General features: G+C 41.1%; 3 protein-coding genes across 8 annotated transcripts in view; 1 reads left to right on the forward strand and 2 right to left on the reverse strand.

Annotated features, from left to right (window-relative positions):
* STARD9 (StAR related lipid transfer domain containing 9) overlaps positions 1–7,279 on the reverse strand; it is a 122,943-nt gene extending 115,664 nt beyond the window's left edge. Inside the window, exon 1 of the mRNA XM_030033566.1 lies at positions 7,179–7,279. Within this exon, the coding sequence (XP_029889426.1) occupies positions 7,179–7,225 (47 nt within the window). The 5' untranslated portion in view covers positions 7,226–7,279. The remainder of the gene's footprint in view (positions 1–7,178) is intronic.
* A 2,729-nt stretch (positions 7,280–10,008) lies between these two features.
* Positions 10,009–15,000, reverse strand: HAUS2 (HAUS augmin like complex subunit 2). Its single transcript, XM_030038088.2, has 6 exons — positions 14,670–15,000; positions 13,849–13,941; positions 12,424–12,493; positions 11,463–11,595; positions 10,683–10,791; positions 10,009–10,545 (listed from the first exon to the last, which is right to left on the reverse strand). Exons 1-6 carry the CDS (start codon positions 14,979–14,981, stop codon positions 10,399–10,401), a joined length of 864 nt encoding a protein of 287 aa, XP_029893948.1. The 5' UTR covers positions 14,982–15,000; the 3' UTR covers positions 10,009–10,398.
* On the forward strand, positions 14,193–20,895 carry LRRC57 (leucine rich repeat containing 57). 6 transcript variants are annotated; one of them, XM_030038110.2, is made up of 6 exons: positions 14,193–14,589; positions 15,850–16,023; positions 17,242–17,377; positions 18,426–18,694; positions 19,170–19,355; positions 19,961–20,895. In XM_030038110.2, the coding sequence occupies exons 2-6, from the start codon at positions 15,940–15,942 to the stop codon at positions 20,000–20,002; spliced, it is 717 nt and encodes a 238-aa protein (XP_029893970.1). In that variant the 5' UTR covers positions 14,193–14,589; positions 15,850–15,939; the 3' UTR covers positions 20,003–20,895. The 6 variants fall into 6 exon arrangements, with proteins under 6 accessions (XP_029893970.1, XP_029893978.1, XP_029893964.1 ...); XM_030038118.2 differs by having other exon boundaries at positions 15,869–16,023; XM_030038104.2 differs by lacking the exon at positions 14,193–14,589 and adding an exon at positions 14,982–15,105.
* Positions 20,896–21,814: the final 919 nt, after the last annotated feature.

Consider the following 21,814-nt stretch of genomic DNA (forward strand, 5'->3'; position numbering starts at 1 on the left):
CTCAATGATAGTTTACATGAAACTCTAAATAATAGACCAGGCAAAGGAAAATAACTAATTTGAGAGAGAGGGGAAAAGATGTCAAGATAACCTTAACAATAGGCTAGGTTACAAACAGGATACACAAATGTTAAAACACATTTGTTTGGAAGAGGGACCTCCTTTATAAACACAAAATTAGAATCTCAACTTTTCTTTTAAAAATCCCAGCTCTTCGGTGGAAAAGAAGCCTGAAATCATGAGCAATGCATAACCAATGCAGTTTGTACAGATTTTCAGAAAGCAGCTCTTGGAGGCCTGAGACAGCTCTTTCCCACCATCAGGTACCAACCCCAAAACCCACGGCTTTTGGGACAGAGTTCAACTACCACCACCTGAAGAAAGGGACTGTCATGTAACAGAAGGACACAGAGGAACAACACTCACTCAACTATCACAGGAGATAAAAGTAGATAAAAGCCTGCCATTTCTCTACGTGTGACAGGACGACAGCACCAAAGTAGCAAGGAATATATATATATATATATACACTAAATATATATAATTGAGAAGGGTAAGGAAAAAAGGTCAGGGTAGAAGAAAGACACTTCACTATACTATGTTCAATGGCCTGCCTTAGTCTAAACCCTGGAATAGCACAAGAACTATGTAACAGTCCTAAGCAAGCTAAAAGGTGTTTTCTGCTCTTGCCTGTTACATATTTTTTCCTATATTTATACCTTTTCTTTTCACAGAGACATTCCGGTCCCTTTGAAATCAAAGACAATTTTGTCATCTTCTTCAAAGAAAGTAGTATTTTGTTTTGTATTTGAAAAATACATCCACATGGAACATACGTTGAATACCTATAAAACCAAATTTTACTCCATCCATTTTTGCAAGAATTTTTGACTGTAATATATTTGTTGTGCTAATGGAAAATATGTACAAGTTTCTAAGGAAGTTATTTCCAATTATGTCCAGTTAATGGAGATAAGAGCAGTATTCCATTAACAGGGAGCTAATTTATCCAACACACACTTGGGTCACAGAGCAAAGTTTAAGTCACCTCAAGGAAAGTACCCAAAGCAAGGAAAAAATCCTCACATCTACCTTTAGAAATATAAAGGAAAAAAAAAATGTTCTCTCCTTGCAAACACTGTTTTGGGTTTTTTTTTCAAGAAAGTTAAATACAAACACTTTTAAAACACTATCCAAAAAGCATAGAAAAGCTAACTTAAGCAGAAGTTGAAGTTGTAAACAAAAATAAACTGTACAAATACTAATAATGCCAATATCTTGTGTCATTATACACTTGCATCAAATACATTTGAAGTAGTGTATCACAACAACAATTTGAATAAAGTAGGGTGGTGGCTTTTTTTTTTATTTAAATATAATTGGAAAAGCTTTGAAATGTTAACCTAATTGTCTATGGCTATCCTTCCTCAGAATACATTCTTCTTAACGGCGGCATCATGAAGTTTTAAGACAGAGATACAACTACCTGAGCAGGGTTGGTTCAAAAAGTGCTTAAAAAGTGCAGCAGTGAGCAACTAGTGAAGAATAAACATTTTAAAAGGAATACGCTTAAATAATTTGTTTTGGTGGGGGTAAGAGGGAGAAAAACAATAATCTCCAATCTGCTGTTGCTTTAATTTTATTTTGATACAGCATTTAACATCTGTTATGCATAAGATTCAAGGAATGTTTTCTACAAAATTTGCTACAAGTTATCACTCTTGTCAGCACTAGGCCATATTGCTGTACCTAAGTTCCTGTGGTTATACATGAGCATGTAAAACAGCTAATAGCACAGTCTATAAAACAGCAACAAGTCTTGCAAAATAATCCTTCCTTTTACTTACCACAATGTGATTACAAAGAACAAAGAGGGTGGACCACAGCAGAGAGACTAGTTAATGAAGCTGGCCCTGCAGCAGATTAATAAAGGCATACCCAGTAAAAACCAACAGTGATTTTGACTTTGCAACATTTCCAGAATGATTTTAAAAGTAATTTTATTTTTCCACAAAGCTTTCCTTTTGAATAGAAACAAATATTAAACCTTTACATCATAATGCACCAGTCAGCTGAGTTCCTCTCTCACCTATTCACGGCAGCTACGTTCAACATGCTGCTCAGGTTAGCCTGGCACACCAAGCATGTTTCTGGAAACGGTAAGTGAGAAACTTTCCCTACAATTCCCTCCCAGCCTTGGGCTTGATCACACCTGTCACTTGAGTTCTTAGGACCTTAACTTAATTCCTCCATCCCTATCCCATCCTTAAGCCTGATTACCTGCTACATCCCAATAGGAAGGCAATTAGAGGACTGTGCCATACAGAGCAGCAGTAACAGGAAAACAACTGCTGCAGCTCAGACTGTGATAGTGAACACCTGCACAGCTGGAAGTGTGGTTCAGCTTTGCCACTTGGGACTACCAGACATTTCTTTGATGCTTAAATTTGTCAGGGTGTGGAGGACAAGCTCAGGAACTCCTGAGGGGATTGGGAAATAAAGAGCTGCCCAGGAGGCTTCAAGTTACAGCTTGGAAACAATGCAAAGCTGAAAAGGCAAAGGGCAGCTTTCAGGTTAATTAATCTGTTTAGCAACTCTTTCAGGTGACATGTCTATGAGGTTTGTAGAGGATGGGAGAGTTCATTTGTGAGTTATTAAAGACACGAGGAAAGACCCTTTCAAATAAGAGCTCCTTGCCAGCCTCTCCTTTTCCAGGCCACAGAGACAGCTGAAAAGTGGAGAAGGTATTTTCAATGGCAGAATGTGTCTTCTGATTTGCTAGGTCCTGCACAAGTAGCTCCCAAACTTCAGGGCCCATCAAAGTACTTTAAACTCTCAAAAAGTGTCACAGGGCAACTTGCGTGCCCTAGCATCAAGTTTTTAACTAACACCACTCTAATTTTAGAATTCAAATAAACAAACTTGCTGTGAATGATTTTAGGCCAGGCCTCAATCCACAATCGGTGAAGGAATGCAATGTCTTCTAGTCACTTGCATGCTAAAAAAGAGAATCCTATAGTAATGCATGAGGATTTTCATTGTGGTATAGAGCAGTGTTTTTTAAAATCCTTCTTTCCCATCTTTAAGACTGGTTACGTAGCAGCTCTCCAACTACACCGTGTCAAGGGAACGCATCCTGGGTACACACAAGTGAACTGAGACCAGCTGGATGCAGAGCAGAAGATGCAGTGGAAGCGGATCATGGAGGAAAAGGCATGAGGCAGCTGTGCTCCATCCAGGTCCCAGCGATACTGTCCTGGACACACTGACCACTCACCTCCCAGTGGGCCTCCCATGCACAAACACAGCCCTCCCTTCCTCCTCTCACGTAACACGGGGCTGAGCAGCCACAACTCGGTACTACAATTGTGATGGGAGACTGCTGGCACAAACATTTTTGAAACCAGCAGCACATAAAAACTAGCATTGGTTTCTGCTGGCCTACATAAATAGTAAAAGGGCATGTCTAATGCTAGAGTTTCTATGCTAGTTTCTGTAGCATACGAACACCCAACACAGCTTTAAGAGAGCTGCCCAGGCACAAGGAGAGCCCTAGACACAGTACTGAAATACTTGAAGGCTAATGTACCCTCTTTCTCAGCCAGTCACACTGTTTCCAGGTCTGGAGGGTCAGATCTGCTATCACAGCATCACACTGCAGACCATGGCGTTGGCACACTCCACAGCAGAAATCAAGAAAGAAAAAGAAACAACATTCCTAGTTCACATAGTTACATGCAAGCACTGAAAGTGTTTCCATCAACAGCTTCTGACTGACAGCCAAAAAAACCATTACACTTTCCTTACAAAAGTCTAATATCTAACAGACCAAGCATTAAGATGTCTGGAAATAAACCATGAAGGGATTTCATCAGTTCCCAGCTCCTATTTAATACCTGATTATTACCTATCACTATAGTCAATTTATAGCACCCACTCAAGCTTCCATATTTTGTTCTGAGGGGGGAAGTGTATTTACCCAGAACAAGTATCCATGTAACCACAAAGTAACAAATCTTTTTTAGTATGTAGACTAGTAAATGTGTAATAAAGACTTCTTTAAAGCAATGTCACTACAGGGAACATATCTGAGGGTATTTTATCCCAGGACAACATTTTGGTGATAAAAAAAATCATTTAGTCTGTTACAGGATGACTGATGACATTATAAAGAACATTGGCTACAAGATATTTAAAGTTTAGGCAAAGGAAAAACTTCTGCATTCTGTGCAACTGTACTCGCTTTATAACTATCAGGGATTATTTGTGCATAGGAGCTCTCTGTCAAAGAATGCATTGTGATGGGTGCTGTACAGGCACAGAACAAAAAGACAACTCTTTGCCTTATGCTAAATAACAAGTTGCAGATGTGATTAATGTGGTTTATAAAAAAATGGAACCTTTAAACAGAAAGTAGGATTTTTATGATATCCTGTATTAACATCCTTTAACATCTGAATATTCTGTGATTTTTAAGATGCAAACCCAACCTTCATCTGCCATTGTAAATTAAATGAAAAGAAGCAATGAGCAAGTCAAGTTTGTATGATAGTCTAGAAACAACCAACTAACCCTCTAGTTCTAGCTTTTACCCACAGCTTTTCAATTTTTGGGACTGTTAAAAAGCAAAGTTTAGTATTTTTGGCTGGAACTGTGATTGTATACATTACAGTACTTCAATCCAGTTGAGTTGAAATTTTTCTGCAGGAATTTTTTCTTTTTAAAGCACCTAAGAGATCCTAGGAACTCTGGCAATGTGGGTACCTGTTAGAGGTGATCACAGCATGTGTGCATAGAAAGGGTGAGAGGTTTGTGTGACCACAATATGGAAGTGGTATAAGAAGCTGAACTAGAAAGAGCAGGCCCTTATCCCCACTGAGAGCTTTAGTCCTTTCAGTGTCTACCAAGGTTACTTTAAGCCTTCATATATTTGGTATTTGCCCCAGAGTCATTACATTTGGATAATTCTGGTCAAGGCTAGAAAGCAACTTCTCATGTCAGAGCCTTCACAGAGAATATCCAATCACTTCCCCTTCCCATTTATAAAATATAAAAATCCCTCCTGAAATGCTTTTGCTGACCTCAGCTGTGGCAACACAGTACAAGGAACAAATGGCCTATTGCCTTTAGGGTCAAATACCACAGGACTGGTCTCTGCCTCCCCATCTTATCTGTTACACCGCCACAGATTGATTAAATGGAATTACTTAACAGGCTCTTCCCACATCACCCCCTGGGTTTCCACTCTCACCTTCGTACAAACATTTCTGCTTCAGCACCAGATTAGCTTCTCCAATGTGCAGGAGGCTGTCTGCCTTTCTGATCCTACCCTACTCTCCAAACTACATTCCCTGCCAAACAGCTGGCCCACACTGCCTATATCAAAGGTTTTCCTGTTTATCACACCTTATCTGACAGAGTAACAGGCACCATTTAATGCTATGATGATATATACAGTGTTATGCACTATTTAATGCTACCCATTGGGGAAAAAACATTAAGACAGAAGCAGTGCAAACTTCCTCACCAAGGAGGATCTGGTGAGAGGGAGGATTACATCCCTGCCAATTCAGTCTTTGGCCTCTCTTCCCCAACTGGTAAGAAACACTCATTTTAACTTATGCCTACAGGAGACTCTACTAAGTCCGCTACATAATTGCAAATAGGCAGCCAAATGCTATTGTGGGAGAAACAAATATGTCATTGACTGCACAATGAAATACATCACCAAGTCGGACTTTTAAATACTTTCAATTTCCAGTCAACTCTGCAAGACTGAAACAAAAGGGTCCTATGGTCTGGATAACTTAGTATCATTACGAAATTGTCATTTAATGTTAATACCTAGCACTCATATACTACTTTTTCTTTCTAGAGACCATAATGGCAATTTATTTAATGAGTAAATGCTAAGAATGACTAACATCTCATCAAATAATATCTCCAACACTGAAGCAACGCTAAGCAATGAAAGGTTAAACTTAGCTTACTTCAGTGCTGCAACTCTCCTTACAATATGCCAATATCTGTTAAAAATCTCTTCTATTCACAGCTGGACAATGAATCAGAACTATATTACCCAAACATGTTTTTAAATTAAATTATGGACAGAGTATTTTTTTAAATCAGTTACCTTTGAGTTAAAGGTAAAATATATCGAAAACCTGTAAATTACTTTCCACCTTTCCCTTTTCTATTAAGACTAGCAGGTTTGGTTTGGGTGGTTTTTTTTATTTTCTTCGACACTCTCTGGTATCTTTTCTTGGGACACACCCCCCCCCAGACAAATAAGAACTTAATAGTCCAAAATACGCTAGTGTACTGCCGGCTAAATGGCTAGGCTAGTTTTCTGGCTGGGCAACTCTTCAAGAATCATTTTCTCTACTACTTGAAGGAGTTATTTATCACAGAAGGCAATGCAGTCAGAAGACAACGGGAGGAACTCATGCTAAAAAGAAAGGCAGCATCAAATCAAAGACTGGCCCTCAGAGCTCATGTCACTTCTCAAACCATTTCTGCCTGAAGTGCTATAGCATTTCTCTAACAGGAGGAGTAAATTACCAGCCACTGTAATTTTGGCTCCTTGCTTTTTCTCTTTCTTTTCCTCCCCGACTTTCCAAAGCCTGCAAGGTTTTAGTTATGCATTATATCCAAACAACACCAGAGCATTGTGCTACGGCATCTTCTTGTTTGTGGGAGTTGTCTTCCAGCCATATCATTTAGATTTTGGGATTTCTATTGGAGCCAAGCGAGCCGGGGAGGGAGCGGAGCTGAGCGACAATGGGAATATCCGGCTCTGCCTCCCGCTGGAAAAAAACAGCGACAACAGAAGGGGAAGGGAAGATTCCCTGACACTGGATGACAATTGTCCTATTTTGGGGAGCTCAGGAAGAGGGAAGCCAGCCTAACAGCTCCAGTGGGTGACTTTTCCGTGAAAACTTTCCAAGCTCTTCAGCGAGCCGGAGAGAGGAGTCCCGCCGCTCCTCGCACCTCACCGTCCACCAGCGCCCGCCGCCCCTCCCTCGGTCCCGGCTCAGCCACCTCACAGCGGCCACCCCGTCCCCCACGGCAGGACCCGCGGCTCCCGGCCACCCCTCGCAGCCGCCCCGCAACTGCCCCGCCGCCGCGGCGACCCTCCCCGTCCCCGCTCCGCTCCCCCAAAACGCGCCCCGCCGCACCTTTTGCTCAGAGGCCGGACCCGCACGGCCACCTTGACGTTAGCCATGGCTCGGCTCACGCCCAGCAGCCGCGGCCGCCCGCGACCCGGCCCCGCATCACGCCCCCGCCGCGGCGCCTCAGCGCCCGGGGAGGGGAGGAGCGGAGCCGCCCGGCCCGGAGGGAAGGAGAGGAAAGGGCGGGAAGGGGAGGGCCGGGGCCGGGGCCGGGCCAGGCAGCCCCCGCGGGCGGGGAAGGGACGCCGCCCCCTCCCCACCACGGCTGAGAGGAGGGGTTTCGGGAAAACTCTTCCCCGGAGCAGCGGCGCGGCAGCCTCTCCAGCAACCCAGCCGGGTTTTTCCGCCTAAGACGGGTCCGCCCGGGAGAGCGGGACCTCCGGACCAAGAGGCGGTGGTTTCACTCCCCCGGCAGCACCTCCAAATTCTCGTTTGCGGCAGCGTAACAACCCGGATTTTAGTTAAGAGTTGAACGGCGACAGTCCGACGAGGTGGGCGCTGCCACGGAGACGCTCGCTGGGGACTCCCCCAGAGAAACCGATTTGTTGCAGAAGTCAAGAACTGCCAGTCTAGTGCTGCGTACGTTTGGTCACGTCCCATCTCCCAGTAACGTGCGGGCAATCAGAAAACCAGCACTGTTTAAAGTGCAAAGCACTCCACATTTAACTAATTCGACAGTGATTTAAGGAAGGCAAGTATCCCTTCCTTACTAGTGCCAAAGGAAAGCTCTCAAGTGTTTTAAATTCCTTTGAAAACCTCCAATCTTTACATAGGTTGTATTGATGGTGTCAAATAAAATTTCGAAACTTCCAAAGCACTATAATTGAAATCAATGTCAAACTGTTGCATTGATAAAAGTTTTGCACTTACAGCACTCTAAAAACCACCAAAACTTTTTTTTAAAATTGCTTTTAGAATATTATCCGTCAGCTACTGACATTATTGTGAAGACGTGAGAACAAGAAGCATTGGCATAAACAAGGTGCCGGGCTCAAGAGACAATTCCCCTTTGGTTTTTGCCAGTGTTGTTACTTGTTTTTAACTGGATTTTTTCTGGTTTTGCTTTTCAAAGTACGAGAAGGTCTGAGCTATATCTGAATATCATATAGGAGTGTTTTACAGACCATATAAACAACTTCTGTTTAAATTACCTTTTAACTGTACCATTTATTTGTACTTTAGGTATAGTTCTCCTCATGAGACAATTTGCCTTAAGCTCCAGAAACGTTAAACCTAAATGAAAAAGATACCACAATACGGAAGACTTCCAGAGTGAAGCATGGGATGGATCCTTTGGACCAAACACTTTTCCCAATTCATGACCCACCACAGAGATGCTAAAATGAATACCTACAAGTTCTGAATCACTGTTTATTTCGACAGACTTATCCCTTTAATCACGCTAAAGAATGAAGTGGTACATCAATGGCAAATGGTATTAGCTAAACTCTACCAATAATGGATACAGTAAAAGAAGAAAATATGCTCCACTCTGGCATACGGCAGAAACACTTATTTGTCTTCACTTCAAGGAATTATAATGAACAAACTAACTAGAAATGTTTTCATCCTACTTCTGAAAGCATTAAATTACAACAGCTTTGATTTGCCTGACCTAAATCATCACCGTAAGACAATGAAAGGTTAAGCCTGTGATAGATGCAGAGGACCATGATTCTAGAAGTCTGGATTCTGTTTCTTCCCATTTCACAGAACATGCAAAGCATTTTCAGTAAAAATGCCAGCTCCTCTGCAATTGTGTGGAAGACCTTCATTTCCACATCCGAAATGACGGCAACATGGGACTTTGGACTCAAATCCTGCAGTGACATATAGCAAGCGTTCACACAAAGATCCCATTAAAGTTTATAGGACTCAAACGCCAGTTTATATTCTCAGATCCTACCTATTGACATTCTGCTTGACTTATTACAAATTGTTTCTATCCTCTTAATTTTTCTCAACAGCAGCAGAGAGGAACATCAGCTACACTTACATAGTATACTAGGGACGGGTTAAGCTATACACCTTGTCATCACACCCAGCAAATCATGTAGTCTACAAAGATTAAAATGGGATTCTCAGAAAATCTCAAACATAGAGTAGATCAATTACAACTAAGTCAGATCAGAGTGTGCTCAACAAAGAACCAAAGATTTCTTCCCTAAGTTTTTTTGCAATAATCAGAAAAACTACAGTGAAATTTGTGTGGTACTGAGCCACCTAGTGGTTACTTTCAAAAAATAAAGGCCTTTTATTTTCAGAAATAGAAATCAACAGGTGGGATGTATGAAGAATTCAGGTAACATAAATGATGCAACGGTAGAAAGGAATACATCCACACCACTTCGAGTTAGCTCTGTATCCTGAATACGAAACTGGACATCTTCCAAAGACAACCAACTATCCTGGTTTATAGACATCCTGCCAGTGACATTTTACCAACAAGTCTTTTCACGACATAAAAGTTGCTAAGGTTGCAAACTGTAACAATCAATGCTTTTGCTAAACTGTCACTCATACTCATGGAACAAAAGTTTTTTTTCTAAGGGGGGCAATGAAAATAAGGCAAGCAACAGTTAAGGTGAGACTGAAGAATATATTTATCACTATCATAGAAGTGTGGTTTGCAAATCCATAGACTTGCCATATATCACCGAGTCCATTCCCTGCTTTCCCACAAAACCACATCATAGCCATAATAAACTGTAACTTTTAAACTAGTTAAATTTCTTGGTTGGAACTCCTATGGAAGAATAAGCTGGGACCTAAGACTTTCCACTGTTCTTTTAATTATAGGATTTTATAACAAAATAAAAAGCAAGAAACTGAGCTCTTGAAATCTAGTGCTTTTATTGAAGTTTTATAGTAACATACAAAATACAGTGTATTATCAAGATGCTTACAAAAATGAAGAGAAACACTACACCAAGTGCATAAGAAATATCAAAACAAGTTTGCACTGAAGATACAGGCTCCAAGGGAATCTTGTCCAACTATTTCAAAAAGGAACTCCGTAAAAGTCTTCTCAGTAGTCTGTCTTCCTATGAGCTACTGCTCATTGTCCTTTTTTTTTCCTTAAATAGTGGGAGATCTGTTACATAAGAACAGAAATATAACCTACAAAGTCCCTGTTGGATTAAAGCACAACTATGTTGTAGCTTTCACAGAAGACCATAAAAAGGTAGTTCTTTGAATAGCCATCCTATTTGAGGAAAATTATTTGTTAGGTTAAAGGTAAGTCAAAGTCCAATTCAGCAGTATTGCAGATGCTGTCAGAATATACTTTTTGCTGTTCTCTCCATTTCAATATTTGCTCTGCCAGCTCCTCCAACTCCATCACGAGCACCTCTGTTTTTGTCAAAGCAGTGTTCTGAAGCAGAAAAGAGTTGAATTTCATCTCTATACAACCTGTCAATCTAGCAGGACATAAAAATAACCTAAACGACCAAACAGCATTGAATTCTTAATGCTGAAGGACACTGAAGACTCAGTTCTTTTGCTACTCACCATATTCTTCATGATGTTCGGTATCTGAGGGACGCTTCTTACGGCCTGCAAATGGCTTTCAAGCTTCTCAATGAAAGTCACAGCCTCAGTCAACAACTCTACTACATACCTGTAACCAAGAATGAGCCCCCTACTCAAAAGTTGTGCAAAACAATGAGGATTTAATACCTCCAAGCTCTTATTTCTTTCCCCCATGGGTTTTCTTAGTCCTCTTCTCGAGTTTTATGCAAGTTCCTAACCAACCAGTTAATTTCTCTGCAATTACACTTACGACTCTCAGCAATAAGCAGGGCAGGAATTACAGAAGTGAACATGCACTTCTTCAGTAACTGGACTAGATTTTTAGACCATGAGAAGAAGGACTATATTTTAAAAACATGTACCATGCATGTCTGGGAATCATTCACACACTTATTCTGATCCAAGTCACAGTGGAAGGAAGACACCAAATGCTAAAGTTAACAATTCCTACCTATGGAGAAGCATAATGAATCAAGCAGTTAACAAACCTGTTTAAAACAATACATCACAAATTGTTCTGTAATCTTCAGAAGATAAGACTGACAACCTAAGCAAATATTCGTAAAAATATGTATCACTACCTTTCTATGAGTTTCGCAATGAGTAAACTACTAGCTTTTAGCTGAGGTTCTGCTACCATTTTTTACTTCTATTCTTATCAATGGAAAAGTGAATGAAAGCATGCGATTTTTACTGCCTATTAGTTCAAATTAATTTGGATTCATGCAAACAAAGAACAATTATTTTCCATATGCCTACTTGTGGAAAGTAGCCTCAATAGGCAGGCTCTCTTGACATCTGGGCTTTATCAACCTCTTTCTAAGAGCCCTCTTCTCTTTCAGTATGGCTTCCAAGTGTCCGTTCATATCTTGCAAAATCTCGCATTTTTTGCCTATAAAATAAAATTGCAAAGTTGAACCTGTTGTCCTACCAAAACAAGAGCAAAATTTCTTCTAGAGAAAGACACAAAGAAAAAGTCTGATCTATTACACTGGACAGTTTACACTCAGGAAAGATATCATTAATCAGAATGACTTTTGTTGGCTTGTATAGGACTTAATATCAGCATGCGCCTCAAAGTCATAATACCTACTTTTTAGAGATACAGCTTTGTTAATTGTTTTACTTTGTCTATAGTTTTAAGTAAACTCTTTGAGACGAAACTGACTTCTTAAACTATACCATAGCACTGAAGTATTACAATATACTTCATTAGCCTAACACAGTAGTAGCAAGCTAGAATGTTTTTAAGCATCCATGAAATCATAGTGGGAAAAGTATGAAATAATAAAGAAATGAATACATATGCTCCCAAAATACTAAAATAAAAATCAAAGTAACTTTAGGGGCATATAGATGCAGCAGAAATACATTGAGTTACTGGAAAAGCAGCAAAGTAGCACACAGGCCAAGGGAAGCAAATCAGGTTACTGATGATCTCAGAACTGATACTCCACTGACCCTGGGGAGCTGACCACACACACAACTTTTTTGGAGAGTGAGTTACGCATGGAGCTTCTACTGACACAGCAGAGGGTGCAAGTTCAAATAGTATGGAAACATTCTTTAGGGGCTAATAAAACACCTGCCACCTCTAACAAGCCATCCAGTTAAGACAGCTGCAATAACTTCTAGAAATGTCACATACTCAGACAAAACATTAATCTGCTGATGAAGTCATTTAACACTCTTGTTTCTTCTAAGGTACAACTGCACTTACCTAAGTAAAAAGGGTGAGCAATGTCTGCTGTCTCCTTCTCCAGCTGCAGAATTTCAGTTTTCAGTTTCTTCTACAACAATAATAACATCAAATGAAAATGTGTTTTCAACATACTTATCCAGATATTGTTGACTCTCTTGGGGTGGGGGAGGAAGTAGAAAGGGAGAAAATGGGAGCATGGGGGAGAGCGTGTGTGTGAAAGAGAGTGAACACTTGCATGAGAGCACGGTACCACGCTCTCTGGAGTGTTTCTACTACTAGGTGGGACTTTTTTGGTCAATAGGAAAAGACTGTTTAAAAAAAAACCCTAAACAATTTGGTGATTTATTGGGAATTTGTGCTGGAAAAGACAGGTCCTGCAATTCATTCCTAAAACACAGAAACTTACATCTCCTACAAAGCAGTTTCATAGCCTATGTTCTACTAAAGAACCTCTCACAGCCCCATGTTTCCTCTTTCTGGCAAACATTCGTTTGTGTTGTGTTGGTTTTTTTTAGCTGTGGGAGAAGCGCTCCCAAGTGAAACTCCTAGCTTTAATTCTTTCCAATGATAAACCAGCACAAGAGCAGCAGATATCTTCCTGTGGCTGAAAGACTTGTGGTTGTTTTGGATAGATAAGAGAAGACTGAGTAAAGCACAGAAGAGCATGACATATCAGTCTCTCAGGATACACAGAGAACTGTTACTTTGCTTTTCTTGATCACCGAGGAGAGGACAAAAATAAACTTGCTTCACTCATAGCACCTTGAACATTTGTCAGGGAGAGTACTTTCTACGTGAAACCTTCCAGCATAGGAGGCTAAATAGCCACCTTACTGGGAGCTGAAAACTGTTCGTTCCTTCTGCCTGTCAATACAGGATGATGCCAGCTGTTTAACTCATTCTCCCAAAAAGTAAATGGTGAATTGTCACACTGCTTTGCAGTAACGCTTTGTAGCTGCCAGATCCCACACTGTGTAACTTCATAAACACAGTTTTTGTACCAGCAAGCAAATGCTCAGAAAACATCATCATAAAATACAACCCAACAGCCGTTCAAGCAGTAGGAAATAACTGTGGTTACCTGTTGCTAACCAACAGAAGGGTCCAGATGCCTATAAAGAAACATTTTTGTGAATTACAGTCAACTACAAATTCTTATTTGTTCTTCAGTTTCTTCAGAGAACTTCAGGTAACACTTCAAAGATGCAGGCTGCTGCGTCTTTCCAGTTATACCGAAACCTTTTGTTTCATAATTTTGTTCTTTTCTTTATGACAACTCAGTCCACTGGGGAAAAAAGTGCCAACCGTTACACAGCTAAACTGTTAAAAAACCCGCAAAACATGAAACAACAGCACATGGCAGTCCGATACCTCAACAGGTGTCATGTGTTATCTCTAAGTATTGAAGTGATAAGTGTACACTGACAACAGTAAAGGCTGTACCTCATTGATTTCAGCTTGAATGTTTGCCATTTTTTCCATCTCTGAGAATTTCACAAAGCACGGGGCTTTTCTACAGGTTAAATCCAATGTCTCCTGTGAAAGGAAAACAATGGGAAAAAATGCAGTCAGCAGCAAGAACGTATCAGGCAAATTCTCAAAACTGGCTATTAATAGTCTAAAGTTACTGTTAATCTCTTGCACGATGCAATACAGTAAATTTCATGTGAACAACTCGTAAAACACGTGCATTATCTGGGGAAAATGAACAGGAGTGAAAATAAAATTTCATAAAAGGCAGTATGAGGGCACTCCCAAGGATACTGCCTTGCATGCCGCTGGAACGCACTACAGGGCATAAGAAGCCCATCACGTCTACGCTCCAGAAAAATACACATCAGGAGGTACAGGTATTCCTAGTAAGGAAAGCTGCCATCAGCCAGAAACGAAGGAGATCCCACAACGAAAGGAAAAACTTCTCTGCCTTTCAAATGAACACGCACTTAACGCAAACAGCAACACGGTTTAGCGCTTTCAACGCCATCTTATTTCAAGAGACGGAGGGGTACGGCACCGAAGCACAGGTTCGTCAACCCGACGGCGGAGCGTGAGGCACTGCTGCACCTACGAAAGCCCGGCGGCAGAAGGCAGGCGGGACACACGGGCTCCAAGGACGGGCACAGAGGGAAGAGGAGAGCTGCGCCACAGCACCTGAGCCACGGCTTCTCCAAACCTTTACCGCAGGTAGTTTTTTTGTTTTGTTTTGTTACGCGACTCTGATCCCCGCGGCCGCCAGCTTGCGCGGTCCCCTCCGGGCCCGTTACCTGACTCACGGCGCCCGCCGCCAGGCACCGCGCCAGCAGGGTGGCCGCCGCCGCGGGCTGCCCCGCTTCCCAGGGGCGGCGGGCGGCCTGGCCGCCGCTCCACTCCTCACCATCGCCGCTCCGCTTCACACCGCCCTTGGCGCCTCGCCGCGGGCTCAGCCCCAGCGTCCTCCTCACGGATCCGGCCGCCCCGCCCGGCCTGGGTCTACCGGCCGCCACGGCTGCCGAGGCGGAGCTGCGACGCTCCGCCATGCTGGGTGTCCCGGAAGCTCGGGAAGATGGCGGCACCCATGGCCGGCGGGCAGCCGCCATGTCGAGTGTGACAGGAAAAGGAGACAGGCGTCCGGTTCCGGGGGAGCCGGTGAGCGATTGTGGAGCGTCGGTTCGCGAAGCGCGGGGGAGGGTGCGGGGAGCTCCGCCGACGGCGCCCGTACAGGTGGGTTGGGCCGGGGCTGCCTGCGGTGGCGGGGCGGGGGGCGAGGGCCAAAGCCGAGCGGCCCCTGTGGGGCCGGAGCAGCCCGGGGCGGGGTTGAGGCGGGGGGAGCGGGGCCTGCAGCGGGTCATTGCTGGCTTCGCCCCTTGCCGAGGGTCCCGCCGGGCCGCTTCTAGCCGTCGCGGCAGGGAGTGCTGCTTTCTCTGGGGCTCCTGGTCCCGGCTGTCTACGTGCTGCGTTGGGCGTTATTCCCGGCTACAAACCTGGCAGTAATCCTTCGGCCTGTAACCCGGCGTAGGTTGTCCTGGGATTAAACCCTGCTGGAGTTACGGGAGGCGGATGCCGTGTGTCTGCGTCTGAAGTCACAGCAAAGGAGTTAAGTCTCTAAATGAAACAAACGTTTCCAAAAAAAGCGAATAAAAGTGTAGTACAGCAGGTCAGTGCTGGGAGATGCCGCTGAAATCACGGCCAGTCTCCATGGAGAATCTCCTTGCACTACTGGGCCCTGAAAGAGGCGAAATGTGGAAAGTATGCAATTTTTCCACCTAGTCTTAACAGCAGTTGTTGCATCATTTCAATATTCAAACTGCTGTAATGAAGGCATCTTAAGCTAGGTACATCTTTTAAGTTCTACATTTTAGTTATGAGGGAGATGAAAATGCAGCAGTGAAATGCTTTAGTATGTTGAAATGCTTGTAGTGCTGAAGACTGCACATAAAATGACTTTTTACATTTGCTTTATCACAGAGACTTTGCAGTTCTCCAGCGCAGAGTAACCGAGAGAAACTGGTTGAGACTATCACTCAAGCTCTGTACGCTTGACAGAGAACTGTTAGGATGGGAAATAGTGCATTAAAAGCCCACCTGGAGACAGCACAGAAAACTGGTGTGTTTCAGCTAACTGGAAAGGGACTTACAGAGGTAACGTAACTGTAGCAGAAACGTGGCTGTTTGTGTGCATGACTGACACTTTTGGAAATTCCCACCTCATTGTCACAATGCACTGCATACATGTATTTCTCATAAATAGTGACATTATTTCAAGAATATTTTCTTTTCCTTTGTGCAGAGCAGATTTGTGCTTGCACTATCTTCTGATTGAGGATTGATTTATCTGAGAGGGCCCTTGTGTGCTTATGAGCTTATGCTGTAGAGTGCATGTATGTTCAAGAAGTACTAGTTATGATGTTGTGCTTTTTAAAAAAAGGGCTGTAAACTTGAGGGAAAAAAAATGTAAATTTTATAACTGTATCGTTACCTAGAAAGATACTCCACAATTTGCCGCGTATAGATACTTACGCTGTATTTAATTGTAGTCATATGCATAGTCTGTACAGGCTGTTCACTGGGCTGCAAGCATGTTGAAGTTTATTATATCAGAAATTGTCTTGACTTTGACTCAACTGCAGAAAAACACAGAATGTCCTGGAACCATAAATTGAGTAACAATTCACAGGATAGCCAAAATAACTCTATACTGCAGTAATTTTCCAAGATTTTTCTGAAGTATCTTCTTCCACTATCCTACCTTCTCTCTTCCCTTTTCCTCTGCCAAACCAAAGGAGAATCAAAACCACTGGCCTATTGACCAGTACTTGCTGATGGTGATTGTTAGGTTTTTCTTTTTTTCAGCTCAGTGCCAAGTCCAGAATAAAGTGCTACAGGATGTAAATAAGGAAAATGGTTTACATAATTATTTAAAAAAGAAAGCAATAGAAAAATTTCCCAGTCCTACTCTGCTAAAATATAGAGTTGTTAACTAGCTGTAGAATATTTTTTTAATGACAGGCATGTTTAAGAGAAACACACAAGAAGACTAAAACATAAATGAGCTCGTGTCATGATATACTTACTTCTTCCTTTTTAACTTAAATTCTTTGGGCTAAAAACTACTCTTCCTAGATGTTAGACTGTCTCCTTTATATCCCTTTTCCCTTCCTCAGATGAAAAAATATTTTAAAAAATATGTATTAAGCGAATTTGCCAACTTAGTTGCACACTGTGGTGACTGGGCATTGTGATACATATGACAGTATGTAATAGCGATACAAATTTCAATTAGAATTTTAAGCTGTGTAACTTGAACATTTGAAGTTGTAGCAGCTGTTTAAATGCTGTATCTTTTTTTGTCCCCTGTAGTTTCCTGAAGATCTGCAGAAGCTAGCAAGTAACTTAAGGACAATAGACTTGTCGAACAACAAAATAGAGCTCTTGCCACCACTCATTGGAAGATTTTCCTTTTTGAAGAGCCTTGTTCTAAACAACAACAAACTGAGTATGCCTGCTAATTAATATCTCCACAGATTTTAAAAATAATAACCTGACTTTTCTGATCAGAAACTAAATTCAATGATTTAACTCTCACAGGATGTAAATGGGGAGTTTAGTCACCTAAGCTGAAACCTTTGGAATTCATGTACAGGAAAAAAAACCCAAACCCATAAATTCTTCAAAACTAGTTGCCAACTTAGTTGTATTATCAGTTTTACAATGACATGTAAGTACTTAAAACCGTAATGTTTCTGTGCTCTGACTTGTCTGATCTCAAGGTTTAACAGTGTCAGATGGTTTAGTACTTGCATAGAGAACAGGGGAAGATGATGATGAAGATCTGTAGAAAATATTGCTGGCCATTCAATGGTTGTTACTGTTTCTGTTGGACAAACGTCCAACTTTATGGAAAAATTAGGACGAGGTGAAGAAACTAACTTTTTTATGTGTTAATTGTGTATTATCTGCCTTTTTGAAAAACAAATGTAATTTACAAACATCTTTGACTCTATAGTGCAACTCAGGAGTGCTACAGGTTATACACATATGTAGGTAGAATGCAGGATGAATGAATGCCAGCAGAGCTTACCTGGTGAGGCTTAAATACTGGTATGATATGGTATGAATTACCTGAGAACTTAAGTTTGAGTAAGTTGAGTAATACCTTTAAAGGGCTGCAGCAGACCTGAAGCTGTGAATTGCGTCGTACTTCAGATGTCATAGAATACATTGGCAAAGTGGTTAGTAAGGAGTATAACTGATTGGCTAAAATCCTCTCAGAGTAGTATCTTCAGCCTGTGATTTGAAGGTCTGCCTTGTCTGCAGATTATTTTTAAGATATTTATGAAAGATGGTTAAAAAGCATGTGTTGTCACTGGGCTTAAGTTTCTATGCAGGGATCTGTGCCTTCATCGGAAAATGGGGAGGAATCCTGTGAGAAATTACTGTAATATAGCACTGTTTTCCATGCAGGAGGTTACTTGAATTAAATGGGTATGAATGTTTACTGTTCTTTGTTTAAGTCATCTCTTTGTTCTGTCATTTATTTCTAGCTGCTTTACCTGAGGAGCTGTGTAAACTGAAAAAACTGGAAACACTACACTTGAATGGCAATCACTTGAGGCAGCTACCGTCTGCATTTGGACAACTTTCAGCTCTCAAAACCTTGAGCCTTTCTGGGAACCAGCTTCGGACTGTGCCTACACAACTCTGTGGTCTTCGCCACTTGGATGTGGTAGATCTTTCCAAAAACCAGATCCAAAACGTGCCCGACACTGTGGGAGAATTGCAGGCTATCGAACTAAATTTGAATCAGAATCAGGTCTGGTAACTGAGATATTATCGGCATGTAGATTTAGGACATGGTTTATCTTGGACTTAGTGCATCCACAGAACATACATAAGCTGAGACCATCAAAACTTCATAGCTAAAAGACATCTCCTGGACACAACAGAAATGAGGGATCATAACTAGAATTTAGGTACTGATACAGCCAACTGCCTGATTTGACTAACTAACAAATCCTGAATTTAGTCACACAGAAATTATTTGAACAGTTCTTGAGTAGGAATCTGAAAAATAGCTGTGTAGGTTGCCTGTCATCATGGAAGAAAAAAAAGTTACTTGGATTTTTGATCATTATTATCGTTGCTTACGCATTGTTGTTAAGTAGTTACTGTTAATGTAGTTTATATTTACAACATGGTAATTGTCCGTGTTAGTCTGAAACAAATCCCTTTAATCATGGATCACTAACTTTTAATCCCATTTCTCTTTGTTTTTTTATTTCTACCAGATTTCACAGATCTCAGTGCAGATCTCCCACTGTCCACGCCTCAAAGTCTTGCGTTTAGAAGAAAACTGTCTAGAACTCAGCATGCTTCCTCAAAGTATCCTCAGTGATTCCCAGATCTCACTGCTTGCAGTAGAAGGCAACCTCTTTGAAATCAAGAAACTCAGAGAACTGGAAGGTTATGACAAGGTTTGTGTCTTTTTTCTTTTATTTTGGTCGTCTTTAAAAAAGAAGCTTCTGGTGAAGTCCTTACCCAGTACCTCCTCAGAGTACTAAGCTTGTATGCTGGTGAATAAAAGCACAAACAGTCTATCGGTATTGTCACTGGTACTGGATTTGTAACTGACCTCTGAAAAGAATTTCAAGAGTTCTTCAAAGATTAACTTTCTCATAGGATTCAGGATCAGTATTCTTTTGAAGTTCAGCATCTTTTGAAGGGTAGCTAATGATGACCGGTGTGTGTCTTCACTTTGGGACAAAAAATAATGGATGCTTCCTATTATGCAGCATTCTTAACTGTTTGATGTTAGTTCATCCTTAACACTTGATATTTGACTGTTCAGCACTGTGAGGACTTTTTCTAGAACATTGATCTGATTTACAGCAAATGGCAGAAATTTTTTTTGGAGGGGTTGTTTGTTTAAAATTAAAGCTCTAATGGTTATGTCTGGAAATGAAAATATGCTTTAGATGGAGAGCTTTTGAGTCTGAGAACAGAAGCTTAGCTGCTTTCAATAGTAATGAATCTTGTATTAATTTCTGAATCTTAGGGGGTTTTTTTGTTTTCTTTGTAGTACATGGAACGATTTACAGCTACAAAGAAGAAGTTTGCATGATCATTGTTCCGACCCTGTGTATTCCCAGTAAGAAGAGTTAGTGGCTGAAGCACCTGCTTCACTGACTTAAACCGAGACTGATGGAGATGATCAGAGTACTCCTCCTCTAGTAGTCCGATATGGTCTGTTAAGGCCACATTGAATAAACTTGAACTAGAGAACATGGGTATTGAGCTGATGAACCTGCCCAGGGGCCAGTTTTGATTTTTGTGCCACTATAGCTTTTAACACAACACATGTTATCCTTTGTCAGGGCTTGTTCTTTCACAGAGAAAGGGAATGAGCATTTCAAAGTTGCCAGCTGCCTTTTGTCAGGAAGCTGGCTATTGATTTTAAGAGGATTATTTCTTCTGGAAACATTTTTCCATGATAGCACATGGAAGTTCTATCACCAAAGCAGATTTGAAACATTGTATGTCTTGCAGTAAGCACTATTCCACAGAGAAGAACTTTTACAGATGAGCTTTTAGTTTATAACCTGTGTAAGTTTTTTATGAAGCACAAATAGTTGTGGCTAAGTTAAGTATTTTATTAACTGCTTCCGGTAAACAAATCATGGTTTGAACATCCTTCATTTACATTTTACTGTACAGGCTTTCTTTTCCAATAAGCAAGAATTGCACTACAGTCCACTTCTGCTTGAGCTGTATCAAATAAAAATGAGGTTCACCTTCAGTGTATTCAGTAAAAATGTATATTGCTGGAAAATATAATATCCTTGCACTGATTCCTTGTGTACAGAGCAATGCTGAAAGTTTTAGTCATTAGCCTACTGCTGCTGCCTTATTACCAAAAGCACCTAGAAAGAACTAAAAAAATGTATGCAATTATGTAACTTAAACTGAAAAGGAAAATGTACTTGTTTATTTTAGTAAATAATTTTCAAAAAATCAGTTCAAGTTTATTTTGGTGTAACTGCTGCTGTTGTCACTTTAACAAGTAGTACTAAGCTACCGCTGAAAACCATCACTCAGGTACTTGGTTCCATCAGTTGTTGGCAACAGCTATACTTCTACTGCTTTGAGAATGCAGAGGATATGAGTATGTCAACACTGTGGTAGCAGTTCAGTTAATAGGTACTGCACTCTCAAAACAGTGAAGTAGGAGCTGTACTAAATACAATTCTTCACAAGATAAGCACGGATGCATTTATTCCTAACAAGACTGTCTTACATTAACTACTGTTCTATACTTCAGCTTTCCTGCATTAGACAAGAAAGGCATTTGGACAGCAAACTCCTTAAAGTTGCTGGTGTATTCATTAAACCTCCTCAACATCTCATGCCATCTGCAGTTAAGAAAAGTAGTGACCTCTGTGCCAATCTTTTTCCCCAATGTAACAACTATAATTAAGATTAGTGATAAGTAATTCTTTTATAAGATGCTCAGAAGAGGTATCTAGTTCTCTCACCCTGTCACTGTCTTTCTTCAATTCTTGCATAGTAATACCTATTATAAGAGTGTTTTAGGGAACATCAGCTCCTTATTCAAAGAATCGATGTGATGCATCATTCATCAGGGAACCAGTTTTACTTAAGAACCCCCATTCCAGGTGTTACTTCACAGAAAAACTACTAGCTTCCTCTAAGAAGTGGCTGACAGCAGACAATGTTTACAAGGCTACTTTGTTTTGCAAGACATAACTAGGGAAGTGCTTTAAGAACATAACCTGCATGTTACCATAATGCAAGGCCCTGTATGGTCAGAAATCTATTCAGCTTCATAGTAATAGACTCCACAGATTATGACAGGCAAATCCAGCGGTGAATAGTTTAAAGCACCAGGCTTGTTTTAAATTTTAGCTCCTTCCAC

The sequence above is a fragment of the Aquila chrysaetos genome, chromosome 2 (assembly GCF_900496995.4).
Source record: "Aquila chrysaetos chrysaetos chromosome 2, bAquChr1.4, whole genome shotgun sequence".
NCBI lineage: Eukaryota > Metazoa > Chordata > Aves > Accipitriformes > Accipitridae > Aquila > Aquila chrysaetos.